At 41.3% G+C, this 23,306-nt stretch overlaps 1 protein-coding gene and 1 long non-coding RNA gene across 4 annotated transcripts in view; both read left to right on the top strand.

Moving 5' to 3' along the window:
* The first annotated feature begins 503 nt into the window (after positions 1–503).
* Positions 504–1,551, top strand: LOC133130127 (uncharacterized). The gene is made up of 2 exons (XR_009708911.1): positions 504–821; positions 856–1,551. It is a non-coding gene; the product is annotated as an uncharacterized LOC133130127 (long non-coding RNA).
* Positions 1,552–20,869: 19,318 nt separating this feature from the next.
* Positions 20,870–23,306, top strand: part of dok7b (docking protein 7b) — a 37,244-nt gene continuing 34,807 nt past the window's right edge. For all 3 annotated transcript variants that reach the window (XM_061245559.1, XM_061245558.1, XM_061245557.1), the window contains exons 1-2: positions 20,870–20,974; positions 21,088–21,133. In XM_061245559.1, coding sequence (XP_061101543.1) covers positions 20,921–20,974; positions 21,088–21,133 — 100 coding nt within the window. In that variant the 5' untranslated portion in view covers positions 20,870–20,920. The remainder of the gene's footprint in view (positions 20,975–21,087; positions 21,134–23,306) is intronic.

Below are 23,306 nucleotides of genomic sequence, written 5' to 3'. Positions count from 1 at the left end.
AGAAGAGTCAGAGGAACAGTGACTGTTTTTGGCAGTAGTTAAGGATTAGCTGAGGGAAGATCATATGCTTATATAAATGAGCCCAAGGCATTAAAACATCCAAGAAAACCTGCAAAGTGAAATAAACTGGCTCAAAAATGCAGTATGATACAGTCCCTTTTGCTTACATTCAAATCATGTACAGCGGGCTCCATAATTATTCACACCCTTGATAAATATGTGCAAAAAATACAGTAAACTCAAAGAGTTTTTGACATAAGATGTTTCAAGTAGTGTGATTTATTAATATTCAATAGAATCAACCAAAATCTGAAAATATATATTTCAGTGGTATGTTTAGCTGTTTGTTTTTATTTATTTTTTTTGTACCCATTAATAGACTTGTGACCGTCAATTACTGTCTCTTCTGAATTCAGTTCTTTGGCCTTTTCCCATGCTGATGAATGACAAAGGGATGTTGCATGCTTGTTACCTCATTTTTATATTCCAGTGAAGCAGGAAGTGATGGAAGGATACTATATTAAAGTAAGGAGTTAACTATATTAAATTTAATACAATTTTATTGACAGATTCACATTGTTTGATTTTATTTACAATCATTTATTGATGCCCATAATTTTGACCCCTATGGTTTTAAGAGAAAAAAATCATTCTGGAGCCCACTGTATTTGGTCGGCCCACAGAGTGTGAAGAACTATATGCTTGTTTTCAGTCAGCAGAATTCTGCATAGCATTAAGTATGCAGGTTATCTGGCACATAATGTTTAAGTCTTGTTTGCCCTATGTATTTATACCCAGCAAGCACACGTGAAGGCAGAAAGGTGTAGAAGTGATTACTTGACCGAAGGCAGAAAGGTGTAGAAGTGATTACTTGAGCAAACGTGCTCCTGAGTCTCCCTCTTTACCCACCGGCCCTTTTCTGTTTGCACGCGCTGTCAGGATGGGTCCTCGTTTCCACATCACGAGGGGGCGAATGAAAGAATCTCTTTACTCAAACTCGAGGATCAGCGCACAAGGGCGACACGGAAATTAGCGGAGCCCGGCAAACAAGGAGCGGATACATCAAAGTAGGGGAGTAGCTACTGCTCTGTACACATTTTTGTCAATAGGTAATTGTTGGAGAGGAGTACACACAGTGCACTTTAGAAAACAAAACAATAAGGGCCGTGTATCATATCTCGCACGTGCTAGCCTTACAGAACGCTTCATGGCTTATGGGGAGCCATGGAAACGGTCCGCCCAAACAGGGTTACTATATATGGGGGGGGGGGGGTGTTTGCACATCATCCCCACCCCACCCTCGTTGACATTTTCACCACTAACCATTCATGACGCTATTGTTGGTTTTGGATTGAAAGGTCTGCGTTGTCTCGACAAGTGTTTCCCTTCGAATGACATTTGTTTGGCGAATGTGTCACTTTTATAACGATGTAAGACGGAAGTGCAGTTTAACTTCGTTTTTGTTCTTTTGCATCCATCTCCGTTGCTGTGCGTCAGGAGATGGCTCGTGTTGTAAAAAATAAATAATAAAAAAACACTCATTTTAGATGACCTAAACGTGCTGGTTTATGTTGGAAAGGGTCATTTTCAAACAATCGGAGTGTGCTATATCATGGTGAAAAGGTAGTGTGATGTTTTATGGTAAGAGTAATGTTTTATTACAATAAACGAAAATGTTTTATTGCTAAGCGGACGCTTGTGCGTACTGGGGCCTGTTCCACATAGCATGGTTACTCAGCCGGATCACTGCAGAGTAAAACCCGGTAGCCTGTTACAGCTCGTTTTACTTCAGTCCATGTTACAGATTTAGATGGAGTCCAGATTTTACTCAGTGCATGTATCCGGCTAACACAGTAATCCTGCTTTGTGGCGCCAGGTTTTCTCGTAGAGTAGGATGAGGTATTCATGAAAAGTGGATCACAGGTTAACGGGAGGTTGTCAGGGTCGCGTCGCCTGCTGGCGTTTGGGTTTCCGCGGTCAGCCCCTGGCCGAGCCGTGCTGTGCACAGCCTTCTCAGTCGCAGCGAGCCCTGATAAATATTCGCACAAAAAATAGAACCGCCAGACTTTGACATCATCACCCTAGCCAAAGCTTGTCCACTTGGACAGCTTCCCGTAAAGCGTGAAGCTGCCGTGATGTGACCATAGACTGTCGGAGGATGTGACAAATGGACGGCTTCGCTCAGCTGTGTGAAGTATACACAGTCATTACCGATGTGCTTGTTTGTTGGCAGGTCTAAATATCAAGCGTTGGCTTTCGCGCTAACGTGCAGTCATTCTGAACACGTAGCCTAGTCTATTATGCCCCCGTAGACACAGGCCAAGCTTCTGTTCCATTACCCAGATCCAATATAGCAATTACCGTACGCAAAAGGAGGAGCTCAGCAGATAAACAAGAGCACTTTTTGAGGTGGCTCACAGTTCATCGTCCTTTACAGACCCAAAGGAAACGGACGTGTAGGAGAATCAAAAGCGTTTATGTGGCACAGAAGACAAAGGGGTCTTTGTGAAGTCTCTCGTCAGCCTATTAATGAGGAGGCCACCTTGTGGCCTGGTGCAAATGTGCAAAACCAGCAGGTGACTTGCGGTCAGTTTTAAACCCGATCCTGGCGCTCAAAAAGCATACAGATTTGCGAGCTGTATTACTAGGCCTACCTGTACGTTTTGCCTGGGTCTGGGTGTTCCCATTTCATTCGATCTGAGTGCTTGGCTTGTTAAAATAAAGTACATCATCCATCAACCGGATTTCTCAGAAAAAGCCCTGTTGTAGAGATACTGATGGTCTGAAGACTAAAAGCGAAAAGCTGCTTCAGCAACTGATCTTTGCCAGTCACCGGAACGTCAGTGGCCACAAGGGGGCAGTAAGTACATTATAATAGTTTAATGCGCAGCACTTTACTTTTACAACACACCTATGATGTCACAAACTCCGTTACCTCATGTTAACTTTGATGCAACACATTAGCACAGGATGCTGGGAGCTTCCTTTTCACACCTACAGTGCGGTCCTTCTTTATTAGCTCAGATTCAGGAAGCGTTCTGTGATATTTCCAGCAGCTTTCAGTGGGGCCTTGTCTCTCGCACAGAGAAAGTCCACGGGGCTTCTTGCCCTAATTAGCAGATTTATTGTGTTTGGATTTGCTCTGTGGTTTGTGATAGCAAATGAGAAAATGATTAGCCTGATCACAGCTAGCATTGCTGCCCGAGGGCACGAGAGCGGGTGAGCGCGCGTTTCTTAATTACAGCCCTGATTACGAGATCGATCCGCAAAACGCTTTATCATCACTTATAATTGTGCGCGACATTTCCTCAGCAATAGACAGTCATGCAGAGATATGCCATTACCCTTTTTCTTTTGTCAAAGGGATTTTGTTCGGGGGAGCGGGGGCAATTATCTTTTGTGGACTGAAAGTAACTACGAGGTTTTGACTGAAGGATGATTTGAATAGCGGGGGTAAATATGGGAAAAGCAATAATAACCATTATTACCTGGGCAGTTCTGGTTGTATGGATACATGAGACTAGGGTACCATAAAGATAAAGAGGGACTAGATTGTTATATGCTGGGTGTTTGTTATCTGGTTAGTCCTGGTTGTGTGGATACATGAGACCAGGGTACCATAGAGATAAAGAGGTACTAGATTGTTATATGCTGGGTGTTTGTTACCTGGGCAGTTCTGGTTGTGTGGGTACCTCAGACCACAGTACCATAGAACAGGGGTGTCCAATCTTATCCAGAAAGGGCCGGCTGGTGTGTGTGCAGGTTGTTGTTTTAGCACAGGACTAAGACAGCTGATTCTGCTCATAAAGGTCTTGATTAAAGACCATGATTAGTTCCTTAGTATAATCAGGTGTGTTACTGCTGGGTTAAAACAAAAACCTGCACCCACGCCGGCCCTTTTAGGATAAGATTGGATTGCCATAGAACATAGACTCAACTCCTCGTCCTGCAGGCCACAATGTCAGCAGGTATTTGCGCTACACCACCTGATTTCACTAATTAGCTTATTATCTGAGCCAAGCAGGTAAAATAATCAGTGAAATCGGGTGGTGTATTGCACAGTAGGAGAAAATGCCTGCAGAGACTGCGGCCCACAGGACAAGGAGAGTAGAGTAGCACTGCACTAGAGCTAAAGAGGGTCTTGCTTGTTTCATGCTGGGTGTTTGCTACCTGGGCAGCTGGAGCGTCTCTGGTTCGGGGCCTCCTGCTGTGCAGTTATTTCAGTTCTGTATGTACATGTTTATCTTTCATAAATGTTTATCTTTCTCTCAACCTTCTCTCTTAATCTGTCTCTGTCTCTCTTTCTGTCTGTCCTCTCCTCCTCCCTGTCTGACTCCTTCTCTCTCTTCTCTCTGTCGCTCTCCCACCCTCTGTTTTGCTGTCTGACATTTACTTGATATCCATTAGGTAATTTCCTTGTGCCTGTATAATTTGATCCCATCTTTTCTTATGACCATTATTAGCACTGACACATGTTAAGTGAGGGCAGATCGTAAATATTGGAAGTATGCGTCGATCCTAACCAAGCTGCGCACGTGTCTGTAGTCCCTGCTCCGATCGACCAGTTCATTACTTTACTTCATTATTGAACCATCTCACACCAAGGCTAAGTGTTAAAGCACTGGTCTGGAAGGGTACAGCCTGTACCCATGGTAAGGAGCTCAACGGTGCCCCTCGTGGACACTGTGAAAATGCAGATGCAGATCTGTATTTTAATTACAGGTACACACATTCATCTTCATCCTGTCCTGACATCACTTCCTCTTAGAGTCTCTTTATCACAGTAAGTATGTCTAGCATGTGCTGTAATTCATCACCCGCAAGGGCAGTACAGCTGCCAACGTATATTACCACTGTGACACACTATTTATCAGGTGATGCTGCTACTATAACCTACTATATACTTAGTAGACATGTACATGTAATTTTAGCTAGCATTCCTCTTTGTAGACCTGGTAACGAGTCTGATTCCCTCACTGCAAGGCTGAACTGCTGACTGACCAACATGGTCTCGCACGGATGTTTCATGCCCTGGAAATCGGTTCACATATACCGAATCCTGGATAAGCGCCATCACATGACAACATTCTGTTATTGCAAGGAGAAATATAATAGATATAAAATATATGTAAAAAAATAGTTTACACAGAATCCGTTATGGTTATGGTAAAAAACATAATAAATATGAACAGATATATTAAATAATAGATGTATTTACACATAATCTGTGGACAAACCGCAAAAAAGTTGTGATAACAGAGGTTATGGTTAGGTTTGAGGTTACAATGTAACATTAACAATATTAATTGAGCATAGGAGCCACAAAAACATTTTGTACGGAGGCGTTGGAGTGCCTCAGCTTTGGTTACCATAATGTTACCTTCAAACGCTAGTGCTGGATGTTCAGATTTCGGAACACAGAGGCCGTTCCGCTGTCCTCTCCCTGTTGGGGGAATCCCAAATAGGCTGGATTTCGCTCTAGATTTGGCAACCCTGTCGGTCAGTTGTCTGATTGATTCACCTGGGTTCGGGTTGCCATGTCACAGAGCTTAGGGGGGATTCGAGGTGGGTGAATTTATGCCTGGGGATGGGGGAGAGGAGGTCAGCAGGCTCATTGATGTGAGGCGAGAGGAGAGCCTCTCGGTCAGCGGCTGTCTGCTCTGGGTCAGCTGCAGACTGGGCTACACTGGGGCCGGATCGATCCTGCCTCAGATCAATACAACATGACCAAATGGCCCCGTGTAGCGGTGAGACAAAGGGATGGCAGTAATTCCCTATTGAGATTGCCATAGTAACGGGATGCTAATAACGCAGTTTGCGGATCGCCGTGGTAATGGGATGTGGTTTCTGTGCGCTCGTGTAGACCTCTGGCTGCGTAATTAGCCCGGTGCAGCGTGTGATGTACAGGAAAGCACGTCGCATTCTAGTCCTTATAACTATGTAAATGCTGCAGTACCTCTTTGTGCTGAAAATCTGGGGAGAGCGTTGCTTTGATCTATATTGTTATTCTGTAATAATGGAGACTACAGAAAGGTTTCTTCTCCTCTTTGTTTTCTGGGGAATCGGAACAGCACCCCAGAGGCCAGGGATCTAGACTGAGCCTGACTGGATGGGCTCATTGATTTGCAGTAAAGGGCCAGTAGGTGGCAGTGCAGGTGAATGTTGACGGCAGGGCCGTGCCCAAAGTGCTGTGTCACTAGGGCCTCTCTGACAGGATGTCTACTCTTGCCCCTGCAGTGATGTCATTAACATCAGAACCACTTGGTGATGTCATTAACATCAGACCCACTCGATCTCTGTTCTGTCTACTGTCCAGGTTCTCTTCAGTGTGGTGGTGACAATGATCCAGCAACAGCACAACCCATGGCAGTCCTGTACCACACAGGACCTATACAAACACAGAGCAGTGATGTCCCATGCAGAATTAAGCTCCTACTGCTCTGGATTTCAGTAAAGCATGCCAGTCTTATGCTGACCCAATTCAACAGGCCAATCCCACTTTGATTTACACACAAAGCAATCAGGCTTATCCTACATTGAATCACACACAACCAGACTGGTGTTGTACCACTAAATTATACTCAACCAGACTGCTATAAATTACACACGGTCAGACCAGTCCAAGACTGATTTACAAACAGCCTGTTCAATATTATAATGCACTAAATCATGCACAGCCAGACTATAACCGTACTGCACTGAACAAACTGGACCAGTACTACACTATGCTAGTACTTAATATAGCAGATTCATCATGGCACAAACATGATTAATTATTTTGGAGTTTCGGAGCCGAGTGCTTCTTTTTGGGAGTTTAGCCCCCGGCGCTGAATCTCTCACAGTGAATGGTGACAGTGGCCTGCCTCAATCCAGAACCACATTTGCAAGCGGTTGATATTGAGCACCTGTGCCAGGCTTGCGGTGTCTGACAAAACTTTCAGAAAATATTTCAGTTTTTTCAGAGAGAAACTGTAGTGTAGTGACTGTGTCGATTCAATGCCCAGGCCATGCAGGCGTTGGGGGCGACCGGCCGGTTTTGCTTGATTAAATGAGGCGGATTATTTCAGTCTAAATGTCACCCTGTGGCCCGGGGCTGCTAGTGGACTCATGGTGTTCGCTGGCTTCTCCTCTGGCCAGCCTGACATAACGCCAACATTTTGCTTCAGCTTCTGCAGCTGCGCCCATGGAGTGTCTGAGCCTAAGTCTCTGAGCGTTTTGGGTGGGAGACAGTGCGTTACCTATCGTTTGCATTATTAATTCTGCCTCCATCTGATGTCTCTTGTCTCCAGGCTCTAAGAGGAGGTCGAGGGAAAAGCCCCGCAGTTCCAGCGTCTCGCACAAGAGGGCGACCTCCTCCAGCCCTCGTCTCCCCCGGCCCCCTCGCCCGCCCGCCCGGGGGGCGGCCCCCCTGCCCTCCAGGGGCATCCTGGACGTGGACGCGGTGCGGCTGGAGGAACGCCCTCGGGGAGGAGCAGACCTCGGCCTCCCGGGACTACAGGGGCGCCGGGGCCGGACGCGGGGCGGGGTGTACGAGACGTCCGGCCTGCCCGCGCTCGTCACCGCGAAGCCCCACAAAGCCAGCGCCCCCAAGAGCAAGCAGCAGGCCACCTTCGTCTGAGACGCCCACACCGGGGCTGCAGCGGCTGCCATTGGTGCTGCCGGTCACGTGACGCACGGATTCATCCGATGATTGGATATTTTCTCTGGACCTCGTCCTTTGCTAAAACGTTGCTATGTTTGAACAAAAGACTTTGTGTTTTTATCATGAGAAATAGACTGCATGTGCACAGTGACTGGGACAGTGCATGGGGCAGACAGTGTTTGACCAGTGTGGATGTAAATGTTCATATACATGTACAACATTAGTTTTGTCACCACCCTCCACAACCCCTCACATGACTCAATGGTCATAACATACAGTGCCCTCCATAACATTTGGGACAATTTATTTGTACTTTATTTATTTGCTACACATTGTCACATTTTCATTCATTATCTTAACCCGCTTATCCTGAACAGGGTCACAGGGGGGCTGGAGCCTATCCCAGCATACATTGAGCGAAAGGCAGGAATACACCCTGGACAGGTCGCCAGTCCATCGCAGGGCACACACACCATTCACTCACACACTCATACCCACAGGCAATTTAGACTCTCCAATCAGCCTAACCTGCATGTCTTTAGACTGTGGGAGGAAACCTACGCAAACACGGGGAGAACCTGCAAACTCCACACAGAGAGGCTCCGGCCGACAGGGATTCAAACCCAGGTCCTCCTTGCTGTGAGGCGGCAGTGCTACCCACTGCACCATCCGTGCCACATTTTAATAAGATTTTTATACATTTTCGTTTCACCATGTAGAAATTACAGCAGTGTTTAAATAGTCATGTTTAGTATTTGCATAGCATGTAAAGGATGTCTGTGACCTATCAACATCATCTGGATATCTTATTTTCAGGTTGTCCTACAAATGATACCAAAACTCTTTGCATTTGAATAGATCTCTGTAAGAATCGGGGGGTCAGACTGGACTCAGCTGTAAATTAAGCTGATGCAGTATGGAACACATTTGTTGGTGAAATGTCTTTAAGTCATCAAGAGTCCGAGGTATTAAATGAACCTCAAACCACTGTGCTGCTACCAGATATGCAGTAGATAGAAAAATAATTGTTTCTCTTTATATTCTTTCCATTGAGTTCAACAGGAAAATATGTAAGGAGAAACAATTATCTACTTTAATTTACATAACATTTCTGTGTCCCAAACATTATGGTGCCATGGAATGGGGGCACGTTGTATAAACACTGCTGTAATTTCTACATGGTGAAACCGGAATGTATACAAATACCCTTTATTAAAACCTGACAATGTTTTTTTTTAAAACAAATCTCACATTGTGGAGTGCAGAGGAAAATAAACTAATGATGGGTCTTTGTCCCAAACATTATGGAGGGCACTGTAGTTACAGAACCACTGGCTTAACATTTAGGGGCAGTGCTGGCCCTAGCCTTTGAGGGTCCCTATATAGGATTTCATTTTGGGCTCCACCAGCCCATCAGCCCCTCCCTAAATAGTATATATATGCACCCAACCTGACCACTTTATTAGGTAGACCTGTATACCAGCTTGTTAATGTCAATATTTAATCAGCCAATTATGTGGCAGCAACTAAATGCATAAAAGCATGCAGATGTGGTCAAGAGGTTCAGCTTTTATTCAGACCAGAATGGGGAGGAAATGTGATCTAAGTGTCTTTGACTGTGGGATGATTGTTGGTGCCAGACAGGATGGTTTGAGTATCTCAGAAACTGCTGATCTCCTGGGATTTTCAAGCACAACAGTCTCTAGTGTTGGCAGAGAATGGTGCGAAAAACAAAAAACATCCAGTGAGCATCCTGCAGGCAAAAACATATTGTTAATGAGAGAGGCCAGAGGAGAAGGGCCAGACTGGTCGAAGCTGACAGGAACACACAACACGTCAAAACTTAAAGTGGATAGGCTCCAGCTGCAGAAAAAATAAGTAATAAATACCTAATAAAGTGCTCACTGAGTGTATATATATATATATATATAGAGAGAGAGAGAGAGAGAGAGAATACATTGGCCAAAAGGCAGGAATACACCCTGGACAGCATATGCAGCAGCATATGCCCCTTCACAAAGCACAGTGTATGATAACAATTCTACTCTCTGGATCATTTCTCTGAATCTCATCATGCGTTTAATGTAGGCCCAGGCTGTAGAGCATCACTGATGAGGGTTCTGCACATAACGATCAAATCCCGTCGGAGCTGCACCCTACCGTAAGGTATATGCAAATCCCCAATTGCGCTCACTGCCCCGGAATTTGTTGAGTGATGTCGGACGCAAAGCTAATGAAAAGATATCCGGCTTTGCCTTACCCCTGAAGCGACTCTCCGCCCCGTGAAAACGCTCTGACCTGACAGGGCCGCCGAAATGAATAATGCACCTCCACAGACCAGGACCGAGTATCTTGAGTCTCCTTCAGCAGAGCTGCCGCTTGGCATCGGTCACGTCGAGACCATCTAATCAACCCCGAGCGGAGGAATCAGTTCTACCCCTGCCATATTCTGTGACTAATGGCCCCAAATAAAAAGAGAAGTGGTTTGTGCCTCAGATGATCCTTTCAAAATGTCTTGTTGCTTCAGTGCTTCAACAGCTTACCTCGAGGTGATACTCTGTAACTGTGGTATGCAGTTCTCTGTACAGAAAGACAACCCAAGGTGAGTGAATTCAGGCTGCAAAGCTCTGATGCCCGGTGTTTCCGTCATTCTTTACCTTTAATATTGTTTTTACACTGCTATTCAAATTCAGAAACATTCCCTGCTCCCTAATTGAAGCTATGCTGCTAACCCTTGGTATTCTTCTGTTTTCAACAGGAAATAACAGGCAATTTGTTATGTCCATATAATTTCCTACATTCCAAGGTCCAGTATTTAGAATTATTGCGTGCTGCGAATGTATAGCTGAAATATTTGAAACATTATTTGAATAGGCGCTGTTATACATTCCATAAATTAATGTGATGAAAATACCACAGAATTTTATAGTGAATTTTCATCTCTCTCTCTCTCTCTCTCTCTCTCTCTCTCTCTCTCTCACACACACACACACCTGCCCTAGCCTGCTGTGAAAGCTCTTATTCTACAGTAGGTTGGGTTAAATCATTTCTCAGTAATATTCAGTAGTTTTTATTCATTGAGATGTTTAAATACCTTGTTAAATAATACCACAGTAATGGAAACATTTCTCATCTTGGGGCACCTTAGAATTATTATACATTGTCCCAGTATATTTATAACTATTATAGCTTGTTAAACAACCTAATTATGAACTACAGCTGATTCTACCATGTGATGGTTAATTTTTACTTTTACATAATTTAATCATATCATGAGTTCGCACGCCAATATCTGTCTGAAATTAATCAGTAATAAATCTTTCCAATTACTCAGGCCCAGCATACATTTCTTAAATCTATTAAAACAGCATGTTAGATATGAGACAGTTATAATGAGCTTATGTGCTATTAAGGCACAGGGAGACTTTGGTACATAATGCCTACTGGTATGGCAAGGGATTTTATTCAAAAGAACTGTTTGCCTGCTTCCAGCAACTGCTTAGCAATACTAATATCCATAATAATCAATGGCCTCCAGTGTATTATTTCTTGTATACTAAAGATTTACTTGGGTGGTAAAACCATTTGCCGCCCATCTGACCATCCATCTGTTGTTTGGATTTGATGAAGAAATGTGTCTCAGTCTATATCTGCTTTTGTCTGGAGAGTCTTCTAACACAGAATTCACTCAGGTGAGTTGGCGATCATCACTGTTTTTTTTTTAATGCCTTATTCCTCCATTTTGCTTGTCTTCATCAGCAACAATAAAGAGCCAAATCAGAGCCTTCTCTCACAGTCACAAACCTAGAAAGGTCAGAATTACTCTTTTGGTTAAGGTATCACCTACATTATTTACTACAGTTTGTTCATTCTTCCTCATGATGTCAGTGGCTAATTGAAGGCAGTGGAGTTCAAGAACATTGGCTTAGAATTTTTAAAATAACATTCCAAAGTTATCAAAGGGTTAAAATGTTACATTTTAAGCATTGATAAAAGCAATTAAAATATTTCCCAAAGTTTCAGCTGAGTTTTATTTCAACACTCAGGTCACCTCTCACTTTCATTAGTCTACAGAAGCTCATTTAGAAAACTTCTCAGAAGATAAGACTGAGTGAACCAATGCAACATACACTAGCTAAACAGAGTTAATCCCAATTGTGTGTGATTCTCAAACCCTCCGGACAACAAACAAACTGACTTTGCAGCAGTGACTAATTTCTATTGTATTGCAAGGCTGTAAATCTGTTGTGCTGTCCTTGTTTTTTTATATTTAAAAAAATATTTTATTGAAAATTCAAAAGGAGGTTCAACACTGGTATAAAAAATACTTTATTCAATTCAAGCTCAAAACATGACATTTCAGTTATGGCCTTCGTACATCTGAAACGTAATTATATATTTTTTTACTTCAATTGAATCAAACAGTCTTCCTTTCACTTCTCATTACAGCATGCAACTTTTGTGAGATATCACCTTGACTTTATTGTTAGAGCATACATCCCACTTAAAATACTCAGTGAGCACTTTATTAGGTATTTATTAGACTTAATTTTCTGCTATTGTAACCTATTCACTTATAGGTTTGATGTGCTATGTGTTCACAGTATCAGGTTTGTAGAACAACAGAGGCAGATGCGAAACCAAGGTATAGCTTTTTGTACAGAGTCTTTACTAAAATAAAGGCAGGTCAGACAGGGATCAGGCAGTTCGAAGTCAATGGTCCAGGCAATGGGTCAACTCTTCAGCAAACGGGTACAATACGGATATTCCAACACGTAATCGTAGTCACAGGTGAAAGGTCGAAAACCAACAGGCAAATCAGGCAGAATCGGAATGAATGATTGCCCCCTGAGCATTGTACTTTTTAGTTGGCTAGGTAAGCAGTGTTTCGGTAGTTAACTTTGGTGACTTTTGCTCTGTTTGTTTGTTTGTTTGTTCAAAAAAAAAAAAAAAAAGGCCCTTGTCCTTATCTTTGTTGTACAGGTAGCAGTTGAAATTGTACTTACCTCTAGGGTCTTTCAGTGAACTTATCCCTGGTTATGGGTATGCACTTTGTTGTACGTCGCTCTGGATAAGAGCGTCTGCCAAATGCCAATAATGTAATGTAATGTAATGAATGAACAATGACTGAACAAACTGACAGGGTGACTGTGGTGTGCACAGAGGGTACTAAGACACAGAAACACAACACTACACGGTGAAAAACACGAAACCTGACACAGGGATACTCTTCGGCATACCACTGTTGGAAGCATTGTTATTTGCGTTACTGTCACGTTCCTCTCAGAATGTTTTTTCATTTCTGCACCATTCTCTGTAAACTCTAGAGACTGTTGTGCTTGAAAATCCCAGGAGATCAGTCGTTTCTGAGATACTCAAACCACCATGTCTGGCAGCAACAATGTTCATTAATCAGCGTGTTCATCAAACATGCTGGCATTGAGGTGTATAAATGAAGGGAATATTTACCTTTTAGTGCCAGAACTGTAGGGCCGGATTTGTCAGGACAAAACAGATGTGCTTTTGCACACATAATTTTGCTCAAATAGCACATTTCCTAAAATTGCTTGTCTGGGCATTTGTGTGTTGAGATGAAGTCATTAATATCATTAAATTAACTGCAGTTTCAAAGAAATTGGCTGAAATCTATGATCTCTTTTTCCTTGTTTCATGGAATGTACTGTAGTGGGCGAGGCCCCCGTGCATAATCTTCACAATATGCATCACACTGTTCGCTGAATGACAAATGCCACTTACATAGCTGCCATTTCAGCTCCCTTTGCATCCCCGATTCTATGCCACTGTCATTTCCCCTCTTCTTTGATCCAATTGTGAAATTTAGAGCATGACTAGATGTGTGGCCATCTTAAATCAGGAGTGGTACTTTAGCCTTCAGAGAGAGCCTGGGATGCTTCCCTGTCCCTAACAGGGTCTGACGGTTGTTGCTGCAGCACTCTGCAGTGTGTGGGTTTGTTTAGAGTAGAAATCTGCACAGGAACAAGGATTTGAAAGCAAAATGACTGCTCCAAATGGACAACAAAACAAAGTGGCAGTCTTCAATGATCCATTTGTAAATAATGTCTCCTTTAATAGCCAAGGCTTTAGAAATGAAAGGCCTCATTTACTAAGGCCATTAGTAAGTGTGAAACCTTTCAACACTCGCAAAATAATAACACAGTCAATGACTGGTGTAAAATAAATACCATGACTAATCATTGGTCATGTCATTGGTTTCTGCATGTGCTAAAAGGTTTGGCACAAACTAAAGGTCTTAGTAAATCAGGCCCTTAGTTTGTTCTATTCTGTTCATCGGCAATCATCTGCTTTTCATTCAGCTTGCATGCAGATATGAAGTGGTTTTGTTTCACAAACTAAAAGAAGAGGAAGTTGGGACTGAATCCTACCGTGCTGTCCAGAGTAGTTGAAAAGATAGCTGTGGAGATGGTATTATGAGTTCTTTAACCTAATCTTCCTGTTCAGGGGCTTCCAAAAGTGGTGAAAATGTGGTTTCCTTTAGCCTGAGGTTCCTGTGAGCTTGGCTTCAACTATTTACCCATAATAACTGATATGAATGCCAGAGGCTATCATGACCCACAGTTTTGGTACTTTCCCTTTTTTGTACGATATTTGCCTGTTATACAACCTGGACACTGGCGTCAGAACATATTACTGTGCCTCCACCCCAAGGCCACCTGAAATGTGTCAGACCGTTTTTTGACAGGGAAAAAAAAGTAAAGGGCTAAGTTGACTGAAGGAACCTTTCAGACTGTTACAAGCAGAAGTAAGGAGGCAAAGCTCACCTTCCTGGATTCGGGGGTCCAGCAGGGCTCCAGCAGGGCTTTGTGTTCTGCATCTTTAATCCAGCTGAGCATGGGGTACTGCACCAACGCTGTGGTCAGCCAGCAGAGGATATGCAGTGAGGGAGAGGAAGGAGATTCTGCGCAGCCGTAGAGTCAGGTCACGCTCAGCTCAGGGTGACACAATGAGAGTGTGATATGTGACAGCAGGATGGCTAAACGAAAAAAAAAACATTTTAGGGGATTTTTCTCTTGGCTGCCATCTTCCTCTGGCAGCCAGGGTGTTGAGGGAATGTCAATGAGAACTTAAACTGCTGTAACTGTGTCACATACCCTGGTAAGGGCGTTTGTGTGTATGTGTGTGTTTGCGTGCCTGCAATACGTATATGTACAACATGAATTACTTTTATTTCAGGCAGAAATATTTAGTCTGGTGTTTCAAAGGGCATGGATCTCATTTTTGGAGACTTGCCAGGGTACAAGAGCTGACGCCATGAGAACAATTATTATTTAAAGAAGGATGGAGGCAGGTAGGCTGGGTCGAAAGGCAGCATGTTTATCCTCTGAAGACTTAAAGTCTGCAAAGAGAGGGTCTGGCAGGTCATATCACATAGGCCTACCTGTGAAGCACAAACAGTTTTTAACTCTTTCCACTTTGGCCCCAAAGAAGGCAATTTCAGCCTATTTTGTGCTAGTCCTATAAAAGTGTCAATATCTCTAAAACTATTTACTGCACACACATTGTTGACTTAAATTAAAGAAGAGGCTTATACCATTCATACATTTGAGACAGAACAAATGTATGTCAGAGGATGCACACAGTGTACACAAATGAAAATGAAATAAACATAACAAATTACAAAAGGCCTTATATTTTTATAGTTTAACCCTGAATATTGATTCTGCTATCTGAAGGCAGCGACATTCCTAAACTGTCTCTCGCCAGAATATGGCACATTATAACTTGATGGAAAGGATAAGAAACCAGAACAAGAAACGTGCCATGTTTTACATTCATTCAGTACTGAAATGCCCTAGCAATGCATTTACTCAACAATAACAAATAGTTCAAGACGGCATTTGTTCAGGTATAGCACTGGTATTTCTCGAAAATGGCAGAATGGATTACAAAATAAAATTCAATGTTAGACATTGTCATAGCTTCATAACTAGGTGGGATATTTAGTTCCATAAATTTGCAAAACAAACTTGTATTTCAGCCAAACCAGAAATATGTTGGCTGGACATGGAATAAAAGTGAGCTAAGGGAAAAAAAAAAATGGTATCAAAGATTGTTTGAATATCATCTGTGGCGAGGTTATGATTGTAAATCCGTGAGTGTGGCATGTAAGAGCCTGCTGTTTTATTGCCCTGCATTGCAAAAAAGAGGATGATCCAAATCTAAACTGCTGTTCTCACTAGCAGAGAGTCTTTTTAACAATCTGGCATTGCCGTTTTGCAGTTTTATTACGTTGCAGTTTTTTGTATGATATAAATATGAATGCAACAATAATTTGAGACGTCGAGGTCTCAACAACAAGGGGGCAAATTGGATGGGGTTAAATATCCAATTTCCTACAGAAATAACCACAGAGCAAAAATCTTTGGTTCATCTGCTGTGGTATGTAATTTACTGTGTCTTCTTTGTTGTGCATGTGACTAGGCATTAAACCAAGCCAATGAGCATGAGCAGTAAATGAACGTGCTGCCCTGTGTGGTGGAATATTTCCCCATCTGTCTCTATATACTATATAACTATAAGTTACAATCAACCATTTTTAATTATAACCTCATGTTACTCTATTGAATTTGAATATTAACATTAATATGGTCACATAATAAAGCCCCAAACATATTCATAATTCAACTTTTTTGCACTTCTTAACTTTTTCTGTTGATCATCAGAAATTCCCCAGTCCACCAATTATTCATTCTCTCTGTTGGTTATCTTTTTTTTTAGTTTTCTGCTTTTGCCAAAAACAACATCTGTTCTTTGTACCATTTGTGGGACACACAGGCAAACGTATTATTTTGGAGAATATGAGAATGTGTTTATGCTATTTCAATCAATAGAATGACAGCAAGTATGTTTCTTCTTGTGGAAGCCAGCTTGATTAACTATTAATAATCAAAAGTTCAATACTAATCCTAATACAGATGAATCATTTTAGTGACTAGCATTTTTAAAACACATTACTCCATAGCAAGAGGTAACTTACTTACTGTAAGGTAGGCCACTAAGGTGTGAACTGAACTGAGTTATGAATCAGCATGAAATACATTGGGGTATTGTTTTATATTTCAATATGGGCAATATATTTTAATGCACAGTTAAGCGCGATAGTAATAAAGAAGAAATATTTTAGAACTCCACCATGCCAATATCAGGTGACAAATTCCTTGAGATTAATTTTATGATCAAGGTATTGATGACAAGAGTAGACCATTTACTAAACAATATGACAAGATGAAGTTGCATAGGGTCACACTACATGAATGCGTGTAGCATACACAATTTAGCATTACTTTGCTTGTGTACCATATGTGAGACTTTTTATCATGTTAAATGTTAAATCTCTTTGCTGTATCCATAATTTGCAGCTGAAGAGTACAAATCTTTTTTTACCATAAAGCTTGTTTTTTTAAGTGGACATTTTTGTTGACATTGACATACTGTACTGTGCAAAAGTCTTAGGCACATGTATAACATTCTGTACAGATAAGGTTCTTCAAAAGTAATTCAATGAAAGGTCCTAAATAAACATACTATAGATTTTACATTACATTTTAGTAATTTGTCAGAATAGTTTAAAACTGAATCAAATCAATATTTTTTGTGACCACCTTTCGGCGTTAAAACTGCATCACTTCTCTGAGATAGCCAATGCTGTCCTGCAGTTCTTTAAGACAATCAGCAGGGAGGCTATTCCAAGCATGTTGGAAAACTTGCCACAGTTCTTCTGCAGACTTTGGTTGGCTCCTTGCTTGATCAAGTTTTTATTTAAAAAGTAGTAAATTGCTTACAGTAATATATAACTTTTTAAAATTAAATACAAAAATGTCTCTGTAAAATGACATCTTTTGGAAAATGAATATTTGGAAATCTCAAATGTGTTCTTTTATACTAACACACACAAAAAATTAAACATATATATAATAAAGTCTAGGGTGCCTAAGACTTCTGCACAGTACCGTACACACAAAACAATCTGGACTGATTCCAGATCAGTTCTCTAAGAGATTTCTTCTGTCCTCTTCTCACCTCTCACCCAAGAAGATTGTGTTTCATTTCCGCAGAGACAACACAGTCAAGGGTCCCTATTATCACAAAATGGCCACAATGTTTCTTTTTACTCTTTCATAACGATTCTGTTTTGGAAGCTATTATAAGCACTGTCTGGTTTCTGGATTACTGCTTGTCTTCATCCATTAATCCTGTCTCAGGTCTGCACATTATTTCAAAATGACTTCAATAGCATATGCGCATAAGTAGGGCGCTCATAGAATTGCTGATAAGCAGGGGTACCCACATTGTTCCCTGTGATTTAGGAGCAGCTTACCTCTGATCTGGAGGTAGGAAAGCACTGACTGTACCCAATATGGGGTGACCTGCTGTGAAAACGTACACAGAACATTTACCTGCTGAACAGTGACTCGGATAAGAGCAGGCTCATAGCACTGGAGAGGGCACCACAGGGAGTTCCCAGTTAGCCCTTTTATTTTCTTCTGTTTTCAAAAATATATCGTAAATGTAGTTGAATTCCGGTTTAAGAGACTATAGTGATTCAGACTTTGTTTTTTGTAAGCAAACCTCCGCATTAATGGGCTTCTGCAGATTGGGGCGGCTGCCTCCTGCAGGCTCCAATATAACGTCTCCATAATGACTCTGTGCAGTGGTTTGTGTACTCCCAGCAGTGTGTCACAAAAAAGAAAAGATTAAATGCATAGACCATCATAAGGTTAACTACGATGTTTGAGAAAGCAAAAAATCCTCCAAATAAGGGGGACTCATCATTCAATGAGTTTTCGACAGAGCAGTGATTCATTAACAGCAGTCCAATCTGGATTTATTCCCCACTCTCTGGTGCTACTGTAACAGCCTGTTTTTCCATCAGTGTACTGTTGTATGAATCATTGTTAAAAATATTGAGTTCTGGTCTCTCTCTGTAAAACTAACAGAAGGTTAGAGGTGATTAACAACATTCTAGCAACACTTTTTGCCAAGTTTCCTTTTTATTGCCCCCAAAGCTCCGATTTCTTGCTATATTGTAACTAGGTTCAGATCACATTTATATTACATACTGCATTCGGTCGATGCTCTTCTCCTGAGAAACCTGCACAGATTACATTTATACATTTATACAGCGGTGTATCTTTACTGAAGACACTCTGGTTAAGCAGCTTACTTAAGCAGCCAATGGCAGCTGGGGATCAAACCTGCAACCTTTCAGCCGCAAGTCTCCAGTTCACTAACCATTATATAACCATTATGTATCTCTCCACAAACTAAACTCAACCTAGTCTAGGCTGTGAAAGCTTGTGTAAAATCTCTGCAACAACTTTCTTAATCATTTGCTGTTTATCACAATCAAACACAACTTTTCTGCAATGTTGTAAAAAAGTTGCAATAAACTTTTATCCTAGCTGGCATCTCTGGTCTCTCCTCTGGTTTAAACTAGAATAACTTTACTTCAGACTCCCAGATAAAAGACAGGGGGGTCTAGCGTTGCTACATTTCTCCAAATGTGTGTGTTTCCAGACAGCTGCGCCCCATGCTCAAAGCTCTTCTTGGGGCCTCCGCTGCCTCTGTCCCTCATGAAATTCCAGGCATCTGAAGAGGATTACTTTACACTTTACAGAATAAGCACAACTTTTACTGGGATAATGTGACTCATGGAGGCTTTTAGCCTGCTACATTGTTGCAGTGAGATGTGTTATGACTACCACAATTCTGTTTCTATGTCCTCTCCTCGATTTAATACTTCTCATATTTGGAGTGGACTGTAGTGTTAACATGTACACTCTCAGAAAGAAGGTTCTTTGGCTTTTCTTCCTATAGATACCATTATACTTCTTTATGGTAGGTAGGTGTGAAAAGGGTGAAAGGTTCCAGATTGAACCATTTTACCCAACAAAAAGCCTTTGTACTAGAATACAGTGGCAACATAGTGAACCCACAGGACTGTGTTCTGCTGATAATAATCAAGCAGCCAAGCCTTCAGGTTGTGACTACATGACCTGATCTCATGACAAGTGCTTCTACCTAATGAACTGCTTGTTTTGAACTGTGCTGTAAGTTTCTAACAGTTTCTGTAGCAATTTTTCTTATTTCTGCCGAGTACATCATTTTGAAAGTTTTCTGAAGTAGTAAGCTGTGAATGAACACTGTAGCTTGTGCTAAATTGGATTACAATCTCAAAATGGATGATTTATGATGACTAATGGCTTTTGATAAGTCAGTAACAACTGGTATTTGAAAGTAGTGTTTCCATAGGCATATAATTTTTCCTCTCCTCTCCTTTTGTTTTTCTAAATTGCAATCACAATTTTTAGGTACACATGCTTTTACCAAATCAGTATTTCAGTGAACAAAACAGGGGAAGTATGCTTGACAATGAAAATGCAATTAGAGAGGTTTGCGACATAGTTTCTCATTTGCAGAGATTATGAATAGGTGCTATACAGTAATAATAATAAATACATGATTCAGACCATATGCAGGAGAGGCCAAGTAATTTTCATAGTGACCTCACATTATAACCCATTTATTATGTTCCCTACAGTCCTGAATTAATTCACTGATCATTTATGGAGGGGCAGAGTTCAAAGGATGAAATTAAATATATATGAGCATTCCCAAGGCATAATGTGCACTATGACCTTAAATACATTTATATGGATGGATTATCTAAAGAGGATTCTACTTTGTCTAAAAATGTGGGAATAATTATTATTCCTATTATTATTGCTGATGCAGCTGCCATTGTTAATGACAAGATATAACATCTGACCAACCAATGGAGATTCACATCCGTTCGCTAAAAAGGCTTTAAATGATATGTAAGGAAACAATTATCGTGAAACAATTTGACAACTGAACAAACTTTGTGGTAGGTCTGCAGGGTGGCGTAGGCAAACACGGTTGCTAATCAATCAAGAGTTTGGTTGTGTCAACAGAGCAAGAGATATTATGAAGATGCATTCTGTTTACCAATGTCGAAGAGGTAGCTACAAAAACAAGATTATCCTCCGTATACGCGGCCCCACTTCTCAATAACTTCTTAAAAATAATTTCCATCAAAACAATCTCATAATCTGTTATGGAGAGAGTTGGCGTCACTGTGGAGTATGGCTAGGCTGCAAGTTGTGTCTGTGCACCAGGGCGGGGAGCTAATAAAGCTATTTTGAAAGTGACCCCCTCGGTAGGCAACGGGGCAGAGCTCAGAGTAGAGAGTGCAGCTGTTTGGAATCATGACTGAAGATGACGGATACTGTTGTCGTGGAGGGACAAGTCAAATTCAGAGATGGAAAAAAGGTCAATAATACGAACTGACTAGTCCCTAAAACGAATTGTGAAATGCTCGTGACATCATCGGACGGTGGCACTTATTTGTGAAAAGTTATTTTTTCTTTGATTTCTCCCAACAGTGGAAGAGTAGGTGGGTGGCGCTCCGAAAGCCTTCGCCAGTAGCTGGTATGTCGCTAACACTTCTATATTTGACATGTTGCTCTACTCTTGGTTATAGTGTGGAGACGATAGAAATAGCGCTGCGAACTTTTAATGCAGATAAAATGTTTTATTGTTATAAAAGACCGCAGTCTTTCCAAGGGCGGTTAGTTGTTACTTTTCTGAATGAAACAAATTGTTTCTTGGCACGGCACAGTTGGCATGGTACAGTTACATGATCAAGTGGGTATCATGTAAGGGCACGTGCAGCGGGTGACGCGGCACGTGGAGAAACAAACAGCGTTATGTCGCATTGATACAATTGTTATTAAATTAAATATGTTAACATGGAAGTTTGCCGTAGTGTCAAAACAGGCTGGATTTCCCTGTGGGTTTTTGGGGACTCAAATTTCATCTTGCTCATTCAGAACTTTATCCCCGTTCAGTCGTTTGCTCAGTTACATTTAAAGAAACAGTATAATCAGTAGGATTGCAATAACTAAGAACAATTTCAAACTTTAAGCATTGCAAAACAGTTAATATATGGGCCTAATCAAGGTTCATAATCATAATGACCTGACATGACAGGTCATGAAGTGATTGGGCATGTACCAGCAGCTTAATCTGGCATTACCTGTTTGTTGACATAATGCATAATATTGCACACTATTCTCCTATGATCCAAAGGGACCCAGGTTCTTGTCTTGATTCTTTATGAATTGTATATTTTTTATTTATATACAATATGTATTTGTTATGTACTGAGCTTGCAGACTTGTTTTGTTTTTAAATATTGTTTGAGTGTCTGAAATGAAATGAAAGCTAATGCATACAAACCATACCACAGTCCAAATATTTATATGAAACTTTGTAGCATGCAATGGTTGGAACTAATGCTTGTATTATACCAAGTTGCAGGGGAATTATTGTAAGTAAAATTAATTTAATAATAAAGAATGTAATCCTAATCATTCATCAGAATACAAAATAACATAGTTATTTGTGAAATTTTTTTACACCTCTTTTATTCTGTTTGCATGTCTGCCGAATCTAAAAACACTGTCCTTTAGTTGTTTTCTGCAGTTATGGAATCTATTAATCAAGCTGCTTGTGAATTGTACTTACGTACATTACTTGCTATGCTTTGCCACTGCTTTTGCTTTGTGTTTTTTTTTGCCTTGTAAAACATATTTATTAGCACAGAAGTTGATCATTGTTCCCACTGGTCCCACTTTATTCAGTGAATGTTGTGATTTCTGCAGATGTCCCAGGTTACCTGGGACTTTAATTGGCTGTTGCTTTTTCCACCCTGCTGAGTGCTCTTTAGTGTTCTGAAGGGTGCGTACTGAAAGTGCATTATTTTTTCTCCTTTTATGGGCAAAAACAATATCACATTTATCTAATCACTATTTATTCAGGGGAGTCCCTTTGGGATGAAAATGTCTTTTTCGAGGGAGCCTTGGTGAACAGTAGCGTACACAGCCCTGAAAGCCTTTATGTGTACATTCCTCACAGAGGGATATTACAAACTCACTTTTTTAGGTGAGCTTTGGGTGAATTGTGTTTATTTTATTATAAGTTACATTTTATTGTCTATCTTAATATGCTCTTGTTATCTTTTTAACAAGGGGGGGGGGGGTCGTGTTCTGGAAAAGTGCTATATAAATAAAGTTATTAGTATTATTATAAAGTAATGGTTATGTTAACTATTGCATCCATTGCTTTCAACTGTTTGCATCCGCTAATACTACGCTGATGGGTGTGATAGGAATCAGCTGGAGTTAACGTAACACACAGTAACTGAGGGCAGCCTCAGGAAAAGCACTGATGCAAACAGTGGCTCACACTGATGAACATGCTGAAGATTGCAGATTTTACCTCGGTTTCTGTGACTGTTTATGAGGGGCTTCATGAGCTGGTCATGGGCCCTTGACCGGGCTCACTCAGTCCTCTGAAGAGGGCGTTTCTTCAGACCAGTGCGTCCTCACGCGTGGGTTGTGTGTGAAGACAGAGAGTTCGGCCCGTAAGCGCCTGTGACTGCGTTCTGTTTCGTGTTCGGCCAGATCAAAGCCTGAAATGTCATCCAGGTCCATTTCCACGGTGGCCCCTGGTGTTGTAAAGGGCAAGTCTAACTTTGTTTATGCTATGGTGGGTGTAAATGACAAAACAGGTCGCTGGACTTGTATCCCTTTACATTTGA

Source organism: Conger conger, chromosome 6 (genome assembly GCF_963514075.1).
Source record: "Conger conger chromosome 6, fConCon1.1, whole genome shotgun sequence".
NCBI classification, from domain to species: Eukaryota; Metazoa; Chordata; class Actinopteri; order Anguilliformes; family Congridae; genus Conger; species Conger conger.
The sequence above is the reverse complement of the archived record's forward strand: the minus strand, read 5'-3'. Positions and strand labels throughout refer to the sequence as shown.